This window comes from Bubalus bubalis, chromosome 5 (genome assembly GCF_019923935.1).
Source record: "Bubalus bubalis isolate 160015118507 breed Murrah chromosome 5, NDDB_SH_1, whole genome shotgun sequence".
Lineage (NCBI taxonomy): Eukaryota > Metazoa > Chordata > Mammalia > Artiodactyla > Bovidae > Bubalus > Bubalus bubalis.
The window spans coordinates 45,254,931-45,275,096 of NC_059161.1; the positions used below are offsets into that span (position 1 = coordinate 45,254,931).

The 20,166-nt window shown below is 35.4% G+C and overlaps 1 protein-coding gene across 8 annotated transcripts in view; it reads right to left on the reverse strand.

The window, feature by feature from the left end:
* Positions 1-20,166, reverse strand: part of RGS7 (regulator of G protein signaling 7) — a 484,679-nt gene that overhangs the window by 12,245 nt on the left and 452,268 nt on the right. For all 8 annotated transcript variants that reach the window (XM_025285993.3, XM_025285995.3, XM_025285994.3 and 5 more), the window contains 6 exons: positions 14,222-14,320; positions 12,955-13,016; positions 11,879-11,989; positions 10,502-10,627; positions 4,393-4,579; positions 1,257-1,346 (listed from right to left, as the gene is read on the reverse strand). In XM_025285993.3, the coding sequence (XP_025141778.1) occupies positions 1,257-1,346; positions 4,393-4,579; positions 10,502-10,627; positions 11,879-11,989; positions 12,955-13,016; positions 14,222-14,320 (675 nt within the window). The remainder of the gene's footprint in view (positions 1-1,256; positions 1,347-4,392; positions 4,580-10,501; positions 10,628-11,878; positions 11,990-12,954; positions 13,017-14,221; positions 14,321-20,166) is intronic.

The window sequence follows — 20,166 nt, forward strand, 5'->3', positions numbered from 1 at the left end:
AAATCACAGGGATCAGGAAAACAGGAGAGCTGCCATCAAAGGCCTCTTGTCACAGGGCATGGGCTCTGTTTGCATTAACGCTTATAACACCAAAACTCTTCTTGTGCAAACAAAATGATGTGATTTCAAGCAAAATCAAATGACACTGAAATAAAGTAGATATGTTCAGGTTTTATGCTGATGTTTTCAAAGCCTACATTATTGAAAATCTAGTGGCTTATGTTCAGAATGTCCTCATAATTTTCTACTGGTACTAAATTTCTGTTGATATCATTAATTCTGTAGACCAATGCTGTCCAACAGAACTTTCTGAAAGCATGGAAATTTCATTCTATACTAATATTTCAGAAGTCTTTAGCTGTGGCCATTGAGTAAGAGAAATTCGCTTAGAATTTTATGTAATCTTAACTAATTTAAATTTAAACCATTGCATGTGCTGGTGGTTGCTGTACTGGTCAGTGCAGCCGTCTGGCTGCAAAGTCAGTTGACTTTGAAAAATATCATTAGCTTAAGTGATGATCATGAATTATACAAAATTATCATTTCATCTCAGAATTTCAAGAAGCTATGGACTATTTCAATATTACAAAATAATGAATGATGTTGATGTTTACATACAGATTTTCCATTTTCTGTTAAACTGATTAATAAGTTGTTACTGACAGTGAGACTTTGATTGTAAACATTAATTGAACAATGTAGCCTACTGCAGTTCTTCAAAAATATGCTAGCAGCTCTTAGGTATGAAGCCTCATCACAGGGATACTAAGTGACTCAAGATAAATGCCAAATGAAAATATTTGGAAGCAAACATTTAGTTTGCTGATTGTTGCTGCATTTTGGCAACTATCATAGGAAAAAAGTGAGTTATGAGGCATATACATACATTCCAGTTTACAGGATGAGGAAAGTCCTCCCTGAGTTTTTAATCTGATGGCATTGTTCTTTTCTTTATTGTAATTTCTTATTTCCTTAAACTGGCATACAGAAGACTAACATGAAACATGAGAACAGCATCTTAAAACCTTTGTAAAGCATGGACATCTGCTGAGACAAACACGCAATAAAGAAAATAAGCAATCAACAGGCAGAAACACATACAACTTAAATGACCCTGATAAAATGCAGGGATTTGGGGAAAGGTCTTGGAGTGTATCCACTTACCATTTGTCCAATACTGTGGTCCCAGCAGAGATAACTACTCCAAATAACTATAACTGAGAACTAAGTCATAAAAGTTCACAAAGAACCAATACCTTTTTCTTTGCCTGTAGAAGTTCCTGATAGGCACTGGATCTTATAAAACGTGGGTATGAATCACTTTTCATCAGTTTGTAAATGTGCTCCTAAAAAGAAATAATGGTTGAAGCGCCTCTTTATTATTTCTCAGGAAAAATCAAATACTGTGATAAGAATGCAACATCTGATTCAAAAAAAATCTGGAATAATGATAATGCTGATGAGAATATTTTATATGCTTATAGAACAATTTAGACCTTCAAATTTATTATTTTATTCAAGGATCCATGTTTAAACTGGTTTGGGAGCTATGGAGGAGGCAAATCAAATCCAGTCCTTAAAAAAATGGGATTTAGTTAGTTGACTGTCATCACGTAATTTCAAATCAAGTTGTTGATTTATATAGACCATTAAGACAAATAAATCTGCTATCTCTTAAGATTAAGCCAAAAGAGAATGATGCAAAGTCAGGATTCAATCATTCTATATACTCTGGCATTTATATGTACTTGGAGGGTTCAAACTTTCCAAATGAATCATCTCATTGGTGAAAATTGTTATGCAAATCTACTTTAGGCCAGAGCATAAGTCCAGAAATAAATTTTGTGATATTTAATTGCTTAACGTCCTAATTTGTATGCATGTTTTGACTTACTCTGAAATATATTAGGTAAATATTCAATAATTTAATCCTAATCAGTTTGCTATGTTTTGTTTCGAAGATGAATATTGGTAGACAAAGGAAAAAAATATATTCATTTAATTCAACGTTGGCCCAATCCAAGGAGATTCTGCTTTGGTTTATTGCAGCCTAAGGGAGCATAAATGCTCCTTGCTCATTCTAGTCTGTTAGAGCAGAGTTCTGAACTATTTGAGAGTATCCTGAATGTCCCAGTGTCTACTTGTTTGGAGAAAACATGTAATTTAAGAGATGACTTAGTTTCCCGGTCTTAAATACAACAGTAATAATTTGTAGTAACTGTGTAGTTACTGATTAATCCTCAGTAATCCTGACATTCAGGCTCTCTAGCCCAAGGTTCGTCTCCAAAAGTATGGTACATTTGGAACTGTATCAGAATTTGTTGTTGGAAAAGTGGGACGATGTTTTATTTTGGACTCAAGCATTTTGGAATTCAGATCCTATCTTGCTCAAGATTTACCACTTACAAACATGTTAATTTTGACAATTTTATTCACTTCTCTGAGCTTCAATCTTCTAGTCTATAAACTAGAGTTATTGTCAGGATTTGAGGAATGATCAACATTTAGCAAAGTATGAGGGAATGCATAGTAAGTGCTCAAATATGTTTGAGTATGTGCCAGGTACACTTCAAAGTGCTTGCCTCTATTAGTTAATTAAATTCTCACAGAACCTCAACAAGGTTGGCAACCATTTTCATATATATTTTAAATATGAAGTAACTAAAGCACAAAGAAGTACTTGCAATAGGTCACAGGGCAGAGCTCAGAATAGAACCCAGGTAATTTGCCTTCAGAATCTGCTTTCGTATTACACTGTATCTCTTCTTAAACAGTGGCAAGAATTTTTATTATTATATTTTTGAATATAGGATTTATAAACCCATAAAAAACTGGGATTAAATAGCTGAGGTTGACTGAAAAAAGCCTATGGTCAGGTGGTAATATTTTCTATAGAAAATTATGCCTTTTCCTTTTATTGAAGACACATTAAGCAAAAATATTTTTCAATGACACAGATAACAAAGAAATGTTCTTTTTAAGACTTTTGGGAAGGTCATTCCAAATATTTTACACATTGTTGACTCTGCAAAAATGCTTGAAAGTTTATCTTGAACTGAAAGAAAGATAAAACAGCAGAGAAATAAGCAACAGAATTTTCCTCCTGCTCTCTCTCATGTGTCTCCATAAAATGTAATTATTTCCACATAGAAGACCATGGCAGAGCCAGGGTGAATGAATGGGTTTCTGGTTGGCTGTTTCAACCTGTGTTAGTTTCCTGCACAGTGGCTCATTTTTTTTAAACCAAAGCCAGTGATAAATATATTTTATACTGAGAGTAAAAATAAGAAAGGAATTTTCTGTACCTCATGCTTCATCTTCTATATTTTCTCTTAGTAACATAGCTATTTTAAAAACAAGACACTTTTTAGAGCTAACATTCTTCTCTAAAAGAGGTTTTAAGAAATTATGAAACATGTTTGTTCAGGTTTAAAAGCCAATTTCAACACATCATTAGGAAATGATATCCTCTCGTTACACATTTATTTTTCCTCTTGAGCACAATATACTTTTTTTAGAGAAAGTAGAAATTAAAATTACTTCTAAGGAAACAACTTCATCCAGTTTGAGGGAAAAAAAAACACTTAAATAAAACTATGTCTTAGGAAGTTAATATGTTAATATCAGTTTCATTTTTTCTTCTTTTTGTAGACTAAAAAAAGTAACTTGGAAAATTTTAAAATGCCTAAAGTTACTGTTTCAGTTTGCCATCAGAGACAAAACTGGTTTGAGTTTTACATAACTTTAAGCTAATTTAATTTAGTTCTGACTATTCATAATAATATATTATTTAGGAAGGTCAGAGAATCTCACACTCTCCTTATTAGAAGATTAGTTAAAGAGTTCAAGTATGTGTTACTGAGGTATCAGAGTTGAAACTAAAGTAAAAAGCTTTCAAATATTTAAAATATTTCCCTTCAAGAAATTTTCATGTAAAACATTCAAATTTACAAAAATCCCCAGGCTTTAAAAACTCTTCTTTTTAAAGTATCCCCGTTATCTTCTAGATCATTTAGTTGTTTTACATACAGCTTCCTTGGTGGCTCAGATGGTAAAGAATCCACCTACAGTGTAGTAGACCTGGGTTTGATCCCTGGGTTGGGAAGATCCTCTGGAATAAGGCATGGCAACCCACTTCAGTATTTTTGCCTGGAGAATCCCCATGGATAGAGGACCCTGGCGGCTACAGTCTATGCGGTCGCAGAGTCGGACATGACTGAGCGACTTAGCGCGCGTGTGCGCGCGCACACACACACACACACACACACACCCCTAAATTGAAAATGTTAGACATAGCCACAGATTATAATGAAAATAAAACAAAAGTATCTCAACGTTCAACTTCTCAGGAGCACATTTGTGATGCAATGTGAGTTCCATCCATGTACCAACCTGAGCATCTTCGAAAGTGTATCGTCCAGGCTCCTTCACATTCTGGGTGGTTTTGTCATAGCTCTTAGAATCCAAGTTAATAGCACTGGGGGCTCCTGGAGCCAGAAACTCTTGCCATATTTCCTGAACTCGAGAGGGAACTTCTCTAATAGGCCTTTTCTTCAGGTCCTCCACTGCTAGCCAGAATCTACACAAAATGAGACACAATCTGATGTCTGATGTCTCATAATCTGAAAATTCTTAAAATATTGGCTTATCATATAATTCACAATGAGGTATAATAATAAGCTAATTTTCTCTGGGGGTGTCCAGAAACAGGCTTCTACTGATTTTTTTATTAGTTGTATTCAAAGATATAACACTTGGGGAAAGGAAATATTGAAAACAATCTTTTTTAGGTGTTCTCTGAAAATCAGGGGCCTCCCAGGTGGCTCAGACGAGGAGCCTAGCAGACTACAGTCCAGGGGTCAAAAAAAGTGGAACACGACTGAGCCACTAAGCACACACACACACTGAAAAGCAGACCTGCCAGGACCCTGATTCCATACAACCTCAAATTTTTACTGCAACAATGGAGCAGTACTAAAGAACCTTTTGTTAGACAGGAAGAGGAGTTTGAAGGGATTTAGGGGGAGTGACATGGATCATCTGACTGGGGGCATAAAGTATACCACATACTCTATTTTTTGGATCTTTTGTCCATTTGAGCAATGGGGGTTAGTATGGAGAGGATTTTCTACTTTACTTGGTAAGGGAATTACCATGAAGCTTTACTGGAACAAAAAGAGGCCTGGACACAGATTAGAAAATGCCCTAGCTGGAGAAATCAGGGCAAGTAACTAATTTTAGGCTATTTAATTCCGAGACTTATGAAATGACAGAAGCAGCAAGCTTTCACATGTAATTGTTCAAAAGGCTTAAATCTGCAGAGGCATCATAGCAATTCAGAAGCTCTGGAAAAAATAATGACCTACTTCTAAATATAAAATATATATTTTATGTCCTTCTGTATAGAATATAGTCTATCCGGAAAGGAAAGAACACCAGGAAATATTCTGGTTGATAAAAGCAAATAGCAAAGTCTAACAAAAAGACACATCATATTAATGGGTTTCATGTTTTACAATTTTGCCCTATATCTTTTTGTTTAGACCTAGAAGTAATGATGAAACATGAATATGTATGTCATAATAGTGTCTTTAAACAAACAAACAAAAAGGACACTTGAAAAAGGAAGTACTAGATCTGTTATCCTCAATAGGGGCCAGATGTGATCTTGATATGGAGAAGATGACCACAGAGATGAATCACTACAAGCTACAGGGGATTCTCAAAGAGTCTGCTTGCAATGCAGCAGATCTGGGTTTGACATGATTGAGCAACTAACACACAACACAGGCTATAGGGTTTTAACCGACGTAGAAGGGGATAAGCAGCACCTTCATAACTATTACGTTTTAAACTTAGGGATTAAGGAAACTTAAAAAAATAAGTAATAAAGCAGTTGAGCTAGAATTAGAATATCAAATACTACTCAATCTAATAATTTTCCAGTTTCTAGGTACCATTTCCTATAGACAGGAATCAGTAGATAATCCAATGTGGACTATATCTTAAATGTTTTTGCTTTCAGAAGGCAAGGGTCAAGACCATTTCCTTTTTAAATACAGGTTCTGACAATGTGCAATCTAATAGGAATGTTATGTGCAATCTGAGGGAGCCTAAGTGTTATAATCGATGCATATTAAAAAGCTGAGACGTCACTTTACTGACAAAGGTCTGAATAGGCAAAGCTATGGTTTTTCAAGTAGTCATGTATGGATGTGAGAGACCACAAAGAAGGCTGAGAGCTGAAGAATTGATGCTTCTGAACTGTGATGGTGGAGAAGACTCTTCAGAGTCCCTCCTTGGGACTGCAAGGAGATCAAACCAGTCAATCCTAAAGGAAATCAACCCTGAATATTCATTGGAAGGGCTGATGCTGAAGCTGAGACTCCAATACTTTGGCCACCTGATGCAAAGAGCCAACTCATTGGAAAAGACTGGGAAAGACTGAGGACAGGCGAAGGGGGCGACAGAGGATGAGATGTTGAATGCCATCACCGAATCTATGGATATCAGCTTGAGTGGACTCTGGGAGATAGCGAAAGACAGGTAAGTCTATGATGTCTCAAAGAGTCGGACACGACTTAGACTGAAGGACAACAACAAGTTCATTGCAGCACTCTTTGAACATACGGATAAAAAGAATGTCTTTGTTCTTGAACTAGCAAAGATACACCATTCAAATGACCATAATACAAGGAAGCACATGAGAGATTCTTAAGGAATAGGCACAAACCAGACAGTCTGGGAATGCTGAGCAGGAAGGAGCCCCTCTGCTGGGGCAACTACTGCATTGGAAAAGGGAATTCTAGGAAGGCTATACAGATGCAGTGACATCTTAAATAGACTTGAAATTATAGATGAGATATCAAAGGGCTGAGGAGGTAATAATAACAGTACCTACACTGTAAGTGCAGGCTCTATTCTAGGTGATTTAGCTATATTAAAACATGCAATCCCTTCAGCTTTATAGAGTATGTGCTAATATTTCCCCCACTTCAGAGAAAGCTGAATATATGAAGACTAAGTCACTTATTTAAGTTGCCCACTGTGAGTGCCATATATAGGGTTTGCTCCCAGATCTGCAGCAGATGACATTCTCAAAAGCACTGTCTTGAATGCCTCACTAAATGCATCATTCTTTTTCTTATCCTCAGCATAGTCATCATTGCAATAATTTAGTGGAATATAAAGGGAACTCACTAAAACTCCACTCCCCCCTTAATATATAAAAGCTGGAATATGAGGAATTATCTTAATGTCATTGAGCCTTGATTTTTTTTATCAGTAAAATGGGATAATAATGCCTATCTCACTGGGTTTCCATTAGGTAAAATGAGATAAATTATGTAAAGGGAACTTTTGAAGTGCTTGAGATATTTTTAGGCACTCATATTATATAACTCTCATATTACTGAATTTACTTGGTACTTACTCTGTTTACCTGAAAGAGGAACAAGCAAAAGCACACCAAGTGAGAATGGAACTTCTATTTGAGAAATAAGTACTTATCAATGAGCAGTATTTCTTGACTATTTTTTGTCTCAATACCTGAAGAAAACGCTCACATGAGTGCCATACTTCCATAAATAGCAGATGCTAAATAAGATGCACTGAGATGTATTTAGGTGTAATTAGCCCTGCTGGTTAAATGGACTGTTTTGTCTCTCTTGGTCTGTGACACCAGATACCTAGGCAGAAACAGGAAGAGCAGTGGACAGAAGCTTAGTATTGGTTTATAGAAAGCCTAGGATGGCAATTATTAGCAATCTGACTTGTAAAGATGCTTAACTTCTTCTATTCGTATTTTGCTTGCCTGTCAAATGGGGCAAGGATATTAATATTTAAATTTTATGTTTGAAGTGATGATTAGTTGAATGATAATCAGAAACGATAAATACAAAATATGGCATGGCATACTTATAAAAGTAGTGAATATAAAGCATACTATGGTATGGCATACACTGGACTTCCCAGGTGGCTCTGTGGGTAACAAATCTGCCTGCAATGCAGGAGACACAGGAGATGCGGGTTTAATGCCTGGGTTGGGAAGATGCCCTGGAGGAGGGCATGGCAACCCACTCCAGTATTCTTGCCTGGAGAATCCCATGGACAGAGTGGCGAGCTACAGTCCCTAGGGCTGCAAAGAGTGGACACGACTGCAGTGACTAAGCACACACGCACACATGGCATATCCTAGGTGTTCACGACTTGATATCTATATCTATCTATCTGTTCTTAGTAGGGAAACATACAACAGACTTACAGTATATACTCAAGAAATGTATATGTGACTACATAAGAAATATGTAATGTTTCTTTTTTATATAACTTTGTTTTTATTTCAACATAACATGCAATAAAATATTAACAGATTATAATGCTTAAAAAGAAAAAAAGGACTCTAAAAGCAATTTAGTTCAGATTTAAGAAATCATTCTAATTAAACACAATAAATCTATTTCCAAATGATCAGTTTAGACCAAAATTAAAAATAGCATTTGGTAGATACTTATGTCTGCTGTCTATTTGCAACATTTTTATACAACCTCTGATTCTTGGTATATCCAGCCCCTGTTTTCCTAACACAGCAGGGAAGGACATATACATAGGCCATTTAAATTAAAGGAAGAAATGGGAAAGGGAGAGTCCAGGCTGCAAAAATATATACAAGCATTTACCTTTCCAGAACTAAACATTTCTTCCATAAAAATACAAAATATCCAAGCTCTATAGAATTAGGGCTGGGACTACTTCAAATGCAATTATTCTGTATTTTTAAAATATAGGGCAGAAAGCCTTTTGGATGATATTTATACATTTTCATACAATGAAATGTATAATATTTCTTATATGCAATTATTTATCAGGCAATTTAGTGTGTCATAGAATTATTGAGATAAAAATGGAAATAAGATATGGCATGGAAAAAATCAGCAGTGATCAATTTCATTCATCAAAGAGAGTTTGCACATGCTAATCTTTTAGTCCCAAAGCCTCTTTCCTCTTCCTTTTTCAGCTGGTTATCTCCTTATCATCCAGGTCTCAGCTGGAAGCTATTTCCCTGAGGGGGCTTTGAGTGATCTCTCCCCTTAGGTTTGCCGTTCTCCTGTATTTCTCAGATCTAACACTCATCCTTTTGTATTGCGATCTGTTTTCATCTCTGTATTCACGTGTAAGCCGTGCTTCTAATAAAATCAGGAAGGATTTTTATTTGATTGGGTGATAATGGTGAAGTACTACTTATTTATTTCTTTATCATGAAACCCATGATGATAGCACTTTTTTTCAAAAACATAGAGAATTAGAGTAAACTCCATAAAAAACTAAAACTAGATTTATCTCTGCTTTATTTTCTAAAGCATTCTGTAGTCGATAACTGATGATGTGACCTTATGATAGAAAATATTATTTAGGTCCAAAAAAATCCTTAGCACCTGCAGACCTCTTGAAACCCTGGTCAACAGGCTTTCAAGTTTCAATAAACTTGAAAAAGAATAGGAAGCTGTGTCACTGAAACCAATGACAGGCATAATTAAATTTCTCCAGATTCTGCCTGTGGTCAACTTGCTTAATCCACGGGACTTCAGTCAAAATTCTATGTTCTTCTAAATGGTTTGGTTTGGGTATCTATTAAATCTCCTGTAAAGAATGTGATGATTCTGGAACTGCTAAGTTGCAGTGAAAATAAAGGAATGCTGGCAACTTTCTCTAAATGGATTTCACAGGACTGAATAAGTCATGGGAAAGTAAATTAGAGAGTTCCATTTCAAAAGAATACTGAATGAAAGAGCTTGTGGAAGAACCATTTTATGTAGTGGGAAGTTATCGCTTACTTCAGTGATCTTAGAGCTGTTAAAATCTATTCCAGTGTCTCACATTTAAAAATTCAATTTCCAGGTGCCTCTTAAGTCAGAAAAATTTCAAAAATATGTAAGGATGATGTTTACAACAGATGAGAGGATACACACCTCTCTAGCAGACACTAACAGCTCAATCTGGTACTGCTCTCAACTGCCCTGAGGCTGTGTTTAAGTGTACAAAGTAAATGAACTGCTTCCATCATTTTGTTTCAAGTTGTTTTATACAGGCACTCGATTTCTTTTTCTAGATCTTACTTGAGATGCAATACACAAAGAAGAACAATATGATAAATAGGTGATATTTTAATTAAACTACATATGTATTATTGATGATTCTTTGTTTTGCCAAATACTAATCTGATATTTCTTTATGCAGTCCATTTCAAATGCATCAGATTTACATAGTTAAAAGATGAGGAGACAGTGTAAAATAAACCATTATGAAGAAGTGATAATGTTGGACAAAGTGCTTTGCCTTCGTTACCTTTTCTTCCTCTAACAAGAGGCAGAAATTCAATAGGTCCATAGCTTCATCATGATGTTGGTGGGATAGTAACTGGTCTGTCGAGTGCAAAATCACCAGACTCATCATAAGGAGGTCACTCTTGCTTAGAATATAAGATTCAAAGAACATGTCTTACCTTAGGTTTTCTGAGCTGAATTCTGACTCTAGAAATTTAAGGAATTGTTCTCTCCCGACTGGGTCTTTCAATGCTTCATCCATGCCAAAACCCCATCGTTTTACCCTCTGCTGACTTGGTTCTTTGCTACAGAAAACAAAACAAAGCCAAATATATTCCTTTCATTACAAATTCTATATTCTGCTATTACATTTCCCCTCAAAATCATATATTCTTTGAAGCTCCCATCTTTAACATATTTTTCAGGGGAAAAAAAAAAAAACTCCTCTGATTGATGACTCTGCATGAAAATGTAGTGAGAAGAAAGTTAGGCATTAATAATAAAGTCTAACATTTATTAAGCATTAAATGCCAAGAGATGGATTCTCTTTTAGATTTCTTCAGCAACTTTGAGATGGGTACTATTATAATTCTTATTTTATAAATGAGGAAGTCAAGGATAGAGGGTTATAACTTTCCAATGTCAAATAGGTAATGTTGCAGACATTCTGACGCCAGGGCTCAATTTCTTAACCACTACACTATGAAGTCTCACGGTGGCACATTGTACTGGAGGAAAATGCATTGAGAATCAAAAGGCTTACATCCTGGTTTATGACTTTGTTGTTGATTAAATGTGTGACATAATCCTGGCTGAGTCACAACATTTTGGGATTCCAACTTTCATATCTATAAAATTGAGAACTTATGGATGAAGAGATATATACTTGTCAAGCATTTGAGAACCACTGAACGGATATAAAAGCAAGAGAAGGTCCATAAATGCAATCTAGCTAAGTGCTACAGAATACTAAATCCTCACTCTGTGAAGGGGTATGCAGTGATCTTTTTATGACTCTATCAAGATTGGTGATATAATTCTTCTCTTATATAGCTGATGAAAAAACCAGGGAGTCTTAAATTGTGTTCTGGTTTTCTTAAGAAGTCAGACACTTGTCAGTTTCTCTTAGAGTGTTTATGGTAAATTCATTTTGTTCCAAAACAGAATTTATAAAGGCATCATACTTATATTGGGCTTAAGTAAATATGGATTTAGCATTCATTTTACTTGAATAGATGGACCTTTGTGGCTATGTGGATTTTCAAGGAAGCTAAAAACAATGAGCTAAATTTTAAGAACCAAAGATCCTAACTAGTCGACCTTTAAACCCTTGCACATCTGATTTTTTCATGCCAGTCTTTCTGGAAATGCAAATCTGATATAATACAAACATCTAAGTTTCAAAAACCATTTCCTTGAAGAAGAGCTTTATATCATGGTTAATGTAGACACAGAGTAAAATTACTTTTACAATTAGTCAGCTGTAGGATTCTTTTTATATCACTCAAATCCTGAAATAAGTGAAATATTTGGAAGGAAGAGAAAATGTCACTTACCTTGCTTCAAGTTCCCAGAAGGTAGTATCATCAGACAACCATGGGTTAGAAGGGTCAGGTGGCACAAGAAACGGGTCGTATTCTACATACTGCTCTGTGTAACTTAGCAGACTTGAGAAAAAGAGACATTTTCATTTTCTTTAGTTTTCTGGTTGAGGTAAAACTGATCTTTGTAAGGGACACACTATAAAAACATCTGGCCAAGGAATCCTTGCTTGCTTATAGAATAAAATCCGATAGCAGTTTTCATGCTTCTTTGAAGATAAATATGGTTAAGGATTCCATCTTTCCCAATGCCTTAGCAATATGAATCAAAATGAGACATTTTAATGTCATTAAAATGAGACAAAATGGAAAAGGTCAGTGTATAGAAGGAAGTGCCAAGGAGCAATTCCAACCCTTGGTCATCTAGCCTACCCACAGCAGAACAGATGTTAGCTCAACTTGGAGAAGAGGTTAAAAGGCAATTTTTGTCAAAAGTATTTACAGGAATTAGGTAAAGGGGGAATCACTTACAACATGCTTTTGGGGAGAAAAAGTCTGTTTTTAAAACAAAATAAAGGGAGGAAGGAGAGGAAAAACACTGGAGAGGTAAGATTTGGCAATGCCTCAAAGTGCGGAATATAAATGTCTTAACAGATTTAAATGAAGAAAATATGTAAAAATCTAAGCTTAATTCAAATTCTGAAGTCATAAAATAACTGAGTAGTGTAAATGTTAAGAAGAATTAACAGAAAGTTTCAAAGTTGCCAACAAGTAACTTAATGAATTGAGTTTTATTTCTCCTAGCAGGAGTGAAAAGATTCAATTCCTTGGAATTATCTTCTATATTTGATTGTGGTTACACAAAGATTGGGCTTCTAGAGACCTAAGATAATAATGATCATTCTGTCATTTGAAGTGCAACAAAAGAGCTCTTTGAAAGTTTTCTATGTTCAAAAGGGAAAAGAAAATAATATTTCTTACAGGGTTCCAATTATATCAATTCTCCTCCCACCAGTTCTCTCACCATATTGAACACATTTAATTGTCATCTGAACAGTTTTTAATTTATATGGGCATCTTACAATACTTACCTATCAGCAACTTTTGACATTTTTAACCGATGTCTGTCTAACTGTATTTGCCAATACTTTATCTGGAAAAAAGAGATAAGTAGTTATATAAGTAGTGACATTCTCCAATTTTCAACTCTAAACTCTAATAAATTGAGTAATTCTAAACAAGAATATGTTCTCAGACAGGAATATTTCAGTCTATAGAAAAAAATCAAACATGAGGGCTCTGAAAGAGTTAATAAAAATTAAACTCTGTTTGATGGTAAACACATAACCAATATTGCTTTAGAACAGCAGTGAAGTTGAACATTCTGCCCACGTCAGCAAAATAACTTTATTTTAAAAGTATTAGAGAAATTTTAAGCATTTATTCATGGTGATTATCCAAATTAGAATCACATTTCTCCGTCAAACAGTGAATTCAGAAAATAAATGTATTTGCTATTTGTTACTATAATTTCAAGATAAACCCTACTTCCTAATACTAGCCCAACAAAAGCATCAATGATATTTGTTTTACTAATAACTTTATCAACACTTCAGAGCAAATTCTCACATGGACATAACAACATGCAGAAATTTAAAACTCTCTGAGTTACTTTTCCTTCAAGGTGATTATAAATATACTAGAAAAAGTATGTATTACATAGTTGGTAGGAAGAAATAAGCAAAAGGAGAAAAAGTCTCATGACAACTAACCAAGAGATTTGATGATGATTTGATATGAGACACTTGGTATTGCCTTTGAAATATTGCAGCCAAAGCTATTTATTCATCAACAGATGCAACAAGAAGCAATTTATACCATTGCTATACCAAGAAGCCATATATCTGCTCATCAGTGCTAATGAGGAAAAACTTCAAGAGGCGTCTAGAGATCAGTACTGCAGGAACAAGGTTGAGCACTCTTTTGTGAAGATCACATCACATGATTGGAGGTGGAAAACACATGACCTAAATGTCACCAACCTATTGTCTTCTCATTTTTTAAAACAGAATTATGGAATATAAACTAACTCAATAATGGAGTAATCTATGAGTCAGTGTGTGTGATTTTTAAAAATTAGAGGAAAAAGGATTTGGAGAAATAACAAGCAAAGAGTTTTGAAAACTATCTCCTTATATTAATACGTCTTCAAGAGAATACATATCTTAAAACTACATTTTAAATACAATCCTACAAATCAATTTTTTAAATATCTCCTATTAACATTAACATCTGGTCTTCACACTGGCTACTCTGTAAACCATCTACTCTGTAAACCATTATTATAGGTTGACCCACCTGTTGTTGTAACTCATCTTCTGTGGGAGGTTTAGTTTCTGGTGTGGGTGTGTGGGTAGGACTGTGACTTCTAATATCATTTTGTAGACCATAGACAGACTATATTAAAATAAAAAAGAAATATGTTAAGAGAAAATTACATTTATATTCACAGACTTTCTAAAAGGTAATTTTGTGTTATATATTCATTAAGGTAACGCAAAACTTTGCTGCATATTGGATTAAGCTTATCAAAATTCAGAAGGCACTGCTACCATAAATGTCATATGAATCTAAAATGAAAGCACAGAGTTTTTGGAAAAAATATGTGGTTGTATTATTAACTGACAGAATAATTGACTATAGGAATAAAACTAGGTAACTGTGATAAAATATGGGGTGAGCTGAGAACACTAATTTGGGAAATGACAGCACAACAGAGCATCTAATAAGTATTAATTTCAGAATAAAAGAGAGGTGGATATATAATAGAATAAAAATGTAATAAGGCCAAAAGGGTAAAAATAATCTAGTTGTTTTACATAGGAAAGGAACGGAGTAATAAGGAGAGAAATCAGGTTAAGAATTCCAGTGCTGATTTTGTCTCTGATGGTATCATCAAAGACACACCAGAATGTTCCTGCTTTCCCATCTCAACATTGGGTCATTTACCTCACAATACTGACCTTGTCATTTGCTTTCAGTAGGTGCCATTTACAAACGTCAGTGACCCCTAAGGTTTTGTACATCTTTGAAATTCTTAATATCCAAGTGCTTCTTTACTATTTTGTCAAAAGGTGAACCCTACTATTTGGGAATGCTCTTTTTTGGGAAAGACCCATTGCTTAGTAAATATAAACAAAAATCTGGGGACTTCAAGAACAAAAATTCATCCCTAACTGAAGGTGAGACATCTTACATGTCAACTCAAGGGAGAGGCCAAATTACTTTTTCTTTAATATTAAAGCACTGTTACTTTAAAATAAAGAATTTAATGTTAGCTACTAAGCACTTTTCCTTTGGACATGAGGATGGACAAGGACATGGCAAAGTTTCACAAGCCCTACAAAATTAAAGTTGCCAAATAGTGGAAAGAAGCTATTGAAATCACAAGAGGGAAGATGTTTAACCAAGCCAATTTTCAGGCCCATCACCAACCTTACCAGTAACTCTAAATTTAAATTCGTCCTGTTAACTGACCTGTTTTCACTTGGATTCTACCTCTTCTTAATGTTAACCTTTTGGCTCTGTACCTGGGCCCTTTTCCCTTGTGAGTTCCCACTATTTTGCTCTTAGCCTACATTTACCATATTTGACTTGGTTTTCTGACTATCTTTGGTAGGTACTTCAATGTTCCCTCTTTTGACATAGCTCCAACCTCCTTGAAACTCAATTCTTGTCACTGGGCATACATTTCAACCCAAGGACTAGCACACACGGTGTCAGTTAACTACTAACTGGACTGAACTAGATGGCTTGGACTGTCTTTTTCTTTCCTTCCATCATTCACTCAACATGTATCAAACACCTATTATATGCTGTATATAATTGTTAAGCATTAGGGATATAGATGTAAACAAAGATAGGTATGCTTCCTCCTTCCTTGGAACTTATGACCTAATGGTTACACAAAGAATCACATAGATAAACATATGATTAAAACTGTGATAAGTATTATGAAAGAAAAGAATGACAAGAGTACAGTACCTGGAATACAAAGAGACTTAATTTTCACTGAAGAAAGGTCTGTATGAACTGCTACTAGTTGTGTTTGAGGGTGATTAAATAACATAACCCTCTGAACTCTGAAGTAACAGTTGAGCTGGGTATTTTAAAATTAGTGAAGTGAAAGACCACCAATTATGAAACGATTATACTTTCTAATATCTGCTTTTTTTTTAGTTGTATCATACTAATTTTTGATAAAGAAAATAAGACATCTAAGGTGTAAACTTTCCATTCTCACTTAACCTTGGTTTAATTACTTAAGGTTCTTTAATAAGAATCTCTAGTTCATGTAAAAAATGTTTTAAAGACAAGACAGCTGACAGTTCTAACAGTGAGTTTGTTGGTTAAGATTTAAAATAATTTAAAAGAGTGCTAGAAAAATATCACAATTTATGGTGCCAAAGAAGTAAAATAATTAATAAATTACCTTCTATCTCTATATTTCTATGATTATTTCAATATACATGCACTTCACATGATCATCATGAAGTTCCATAAAACACCCAAATCATCGGGCAGTGCTGTTTCAAATAGTCTTCCAGCAGCCTGGCCACTGGTTCTGAGGTTACTGGGACATTTCCTTTTTTGTCTTATATGTAAGTAAACATCATGAATTCTCTCTTTCCTCATTCAGGGTACCTTTCATTTTCTGGGGATCAGTAATAGCTTTTAACTTTGATTGTTGGCTAGAGTGAAAATAGCCACAAATAATGCAATTTTATGTTCAGGGCTTACTTTACGCATAAAGGAGGTAAGAAAATTGGTCCTATTTTGGCCAATAAGTTATGAGGATCATTTTCAATGTAAAAGGATTTGCACCTTTTAGAAAACTGAAATATATTAGAAATCTTGGCATAGAGCGGATAGGGCTAGAGAAAAAGAGAAATGAAATTGTCTCAATGTCTTAATATTTGCAGATGGGGAAAATTAACTAATTTGGATCCACTTTGAGTTTTAATAGCAAAGATAATTACTAAACCAAGATGCTTTGACTTATAACACCTTTTTTTTTTGTTCCTCAGGGTGCCTGGATTAACACTTTACATATGCAGTACCATCCTAATGAATACTGAATAGGTTATTCATTAAATGAAACAGATTCGACTTTCTACATAAATCTGTTCATATGTGATCTCCTTTTACATCTCAGAAGAGATAAGAAAATTCTTTCCATTATTTTTGGTCAAGGGGAAGGGACTTTAAGAACTAAAGAGTGAAGGAAGTTTCTATGCTTTTTTATGTGGAGTGCAATATCTGGGATTTTTCTAACTGGTGATGGGTGGAGGAGGGGGGATGCTCAGCTCGACTGGAGAATGACTAGGACCATGTCCGATGCCATGTGGAAGAAGCCAGTGCAGAGACAGAGCAGTGAAAGGAGACTAGAGAAGATTGAGAGAGAAAGTTTGCCAGCGTCCACGTCTCCGCATCCAGGAATATCTAGGCTAACTCCCTGCCTATTCCTAAGGTTTTAGAATATTCCTCTCTTTCATCTATTTTGAGCAGAGTTTCTCTTGCCTGCAAATGTATTGTACTTCTTACTTAAAACACTTTTGTGCTGCACTAAGATATGAATAGTTTATTCTGTTATGTAACACATTAAAATTTAAATTTCCACATTTGGCATATGGAAGTAAAGAAATACCAATCTTTTAAAGTATAAACAGCTATAACCATTGCATTAATAGCAGGAAAACTAGGCATTAATCATGAATTTGCTAACTGTTCTTCCAGGATGTGCACTTTAGCTGTTAACTAAGATATTACATGCCATTATGTCCAAATGCAAGTAACAGAGGAAAGAAAGATGATGAGACAGTAAACAACTTGCTGTTGTTTTGAAATGTGGGTTCTAGAGTTATAGGAAACGATCTGAAGTGTGGCTACAGTCACGTAAGCACAAATGTTTTTGTCATTTTTCCTTATGTTTTGTGTTGTTCTAGGACCTCTTCTAGCAATTGTCATACAGAAGGATGATCTTATGTGCAACTTGACTGGACCATGGTGCTCAGATATTGGATCAGACATTATTTCGGGTGTTTCTATAAGCATGATTTTTGGGTGAGATTAAAACTTAAATAAATGGATCCTGAGTAAAGCAGAATATCTTCAATAATGCAGTTGCCTCCAATCAGTTGAAGACCTAAATAGAACAAAAAGACCTCCACCAACCAAGCAAGAGGAAATCCTGCCAACAGATGGCAGTTCTTCCCTGGATCCCTAGCTTGTTGGCCTACCTCAACAGATTTTGGACTTGCCAAGCCTTTTACAATCATGTGAGTTGGTACCTTAAAATAAATCTCTCTCTCTTTCTCTCTGCATACAGATATCTATATATCTCCTTATTTTTGGTTCTGTTTCGCTGGAGAAATTTAGCTATAATACAAACAAAGCCTGACTTATTAGAGTTAAAATTTTAGAATCAGATGAAGAAAATCAGGTACATAGTGCCCCTTAAAATTTGGCTAGATTAGGCTGATTTATTTCCACTTGTGCTCAGTTGTTAAGTCTTGTCTGACTCTTTGCCACCCCACAGACCAGCCTGCCAGGCTTCTCTGTCTGTGGGATTTTCCAGGTAAGAATACTGGAATGGATTGCCATTTCTTTCCCCTGGTATTTTTGCTTATGCTACATTATCATTCCTTCACAGAAAATTGAGGTTATACACTTTACTTTTTTCTTTGTATTTTAGTAAAGTATGTTCAAATAAAAAGACAGATTTAAACACTGGTTAGCCCTACCTATTCAAAAGTATTTCAAATCAGATATACATCTCAGCCTTCTTTTCACATATTTGACAAATGTATTTGAAATTAAACACTTAAATATAACATCCCAAACCCTGATATTCTTCAGGTACATATGCTAAATGAGTACTTAAGGAACTCACTTGGTCTTTTATTCTTAACATATATGTCCTTTGTTCTATGACACATAATCACAAGCAATATCATCACGGCTGAAACCCAAAGAATGGAACAGCAGCTCTCTCCACTAAGGGCAGTATCTGCTTTCAAAGCTGAAGTACAGTCCAGGGGTTCCACTTCCTTACCAGCCTCAGTATAGCACAGAGGGCAACCACACAGCTAAGAGAAGGAACAAAGGACACTTGCCAATTAACAGCAGAAGGCGAAGGCAGTTTCCACAGGTGGCAGGCTGGCCTCTGCCATTTCTGTCTAGACTCTCACAGAACTGCTTGCTCCTGAAGGACAGAACTGTGAAGTCTTCAGAGTATGTTGAAACGGTTTGTTCTTGTTGTCAAGCTATTCATTAATAAAATGGTGTGACAGTTTAGAATCACAAACCATTTAAATGCCCTTGATAACATGACTGAGTTGTGTCCCTCCCAAATTCCTGTGCTGCAGCCCACTCTGATTGCATTTGGAGATGGGGTCTGAAAGGAGGTATAAAGGTTAAGTGGGATCATATGGTGGGATCCTAATCCTATGGAGCTGGTGCCCTTAAAAAGAAGAGAAGGAACACTGAGTTCTCTCTCTCTCTGCCATGTGAGAACACAAGCTGGCCATCTGCTAGCCAGGGAGACAGCTCTCATCAGGAACCAAATTTACCAGCACCTTGGTCTCAGATTTCCAGTCTCCAAAACTGGAAGAAAATAAACTCCTATTGTTTAAGCTCCCCAGGCTGTAGTATTTTGTTAGAATAGCCAGAGCATACTAGCATATATATATATCACACACAATTTTGTCAATTGTTATATACTAGTATATATCACATACGTACACACGTTTCTTTTGTTTGCTTGCTCAATATGTGTACTCTCATTAAGACCGTAAGTTATGGGAGCAAGGCCATGCCTGTTTCATTTCTTTTTGAATAATGAAAGGCCAGTACATACCCGGCATAAAGTAGAGATTTGCTAAATCTGCTGATTGAATGGATCATTCCAGTTCCTAGCCAAATATGAGCTAAAGCACAAGTGGTAATAATTCTAAAGACAAACCAGTATGTGACTTAGAGTCCTATAACCTTTTATATAAAGTAACATTATTGGTGAAAATTAAAGAAAATCCAGTACTTCTCAGTATGAAAAGCTGTATTTATCAGAAGGTGAGAAAATCAGTATTCTCCAATTGTTAGGAACAAGGGTATGTACGCTATCTGCATCCTGCAGGACTTCTGTTTTTCTCTAGTGGTTTTAGTGCTATACAGCTCTGCTGTTAGCTCTCTAGTTCTACTGTTATTGATTCTCGGGAAATTACGCTACCAACTAGACCAATAGA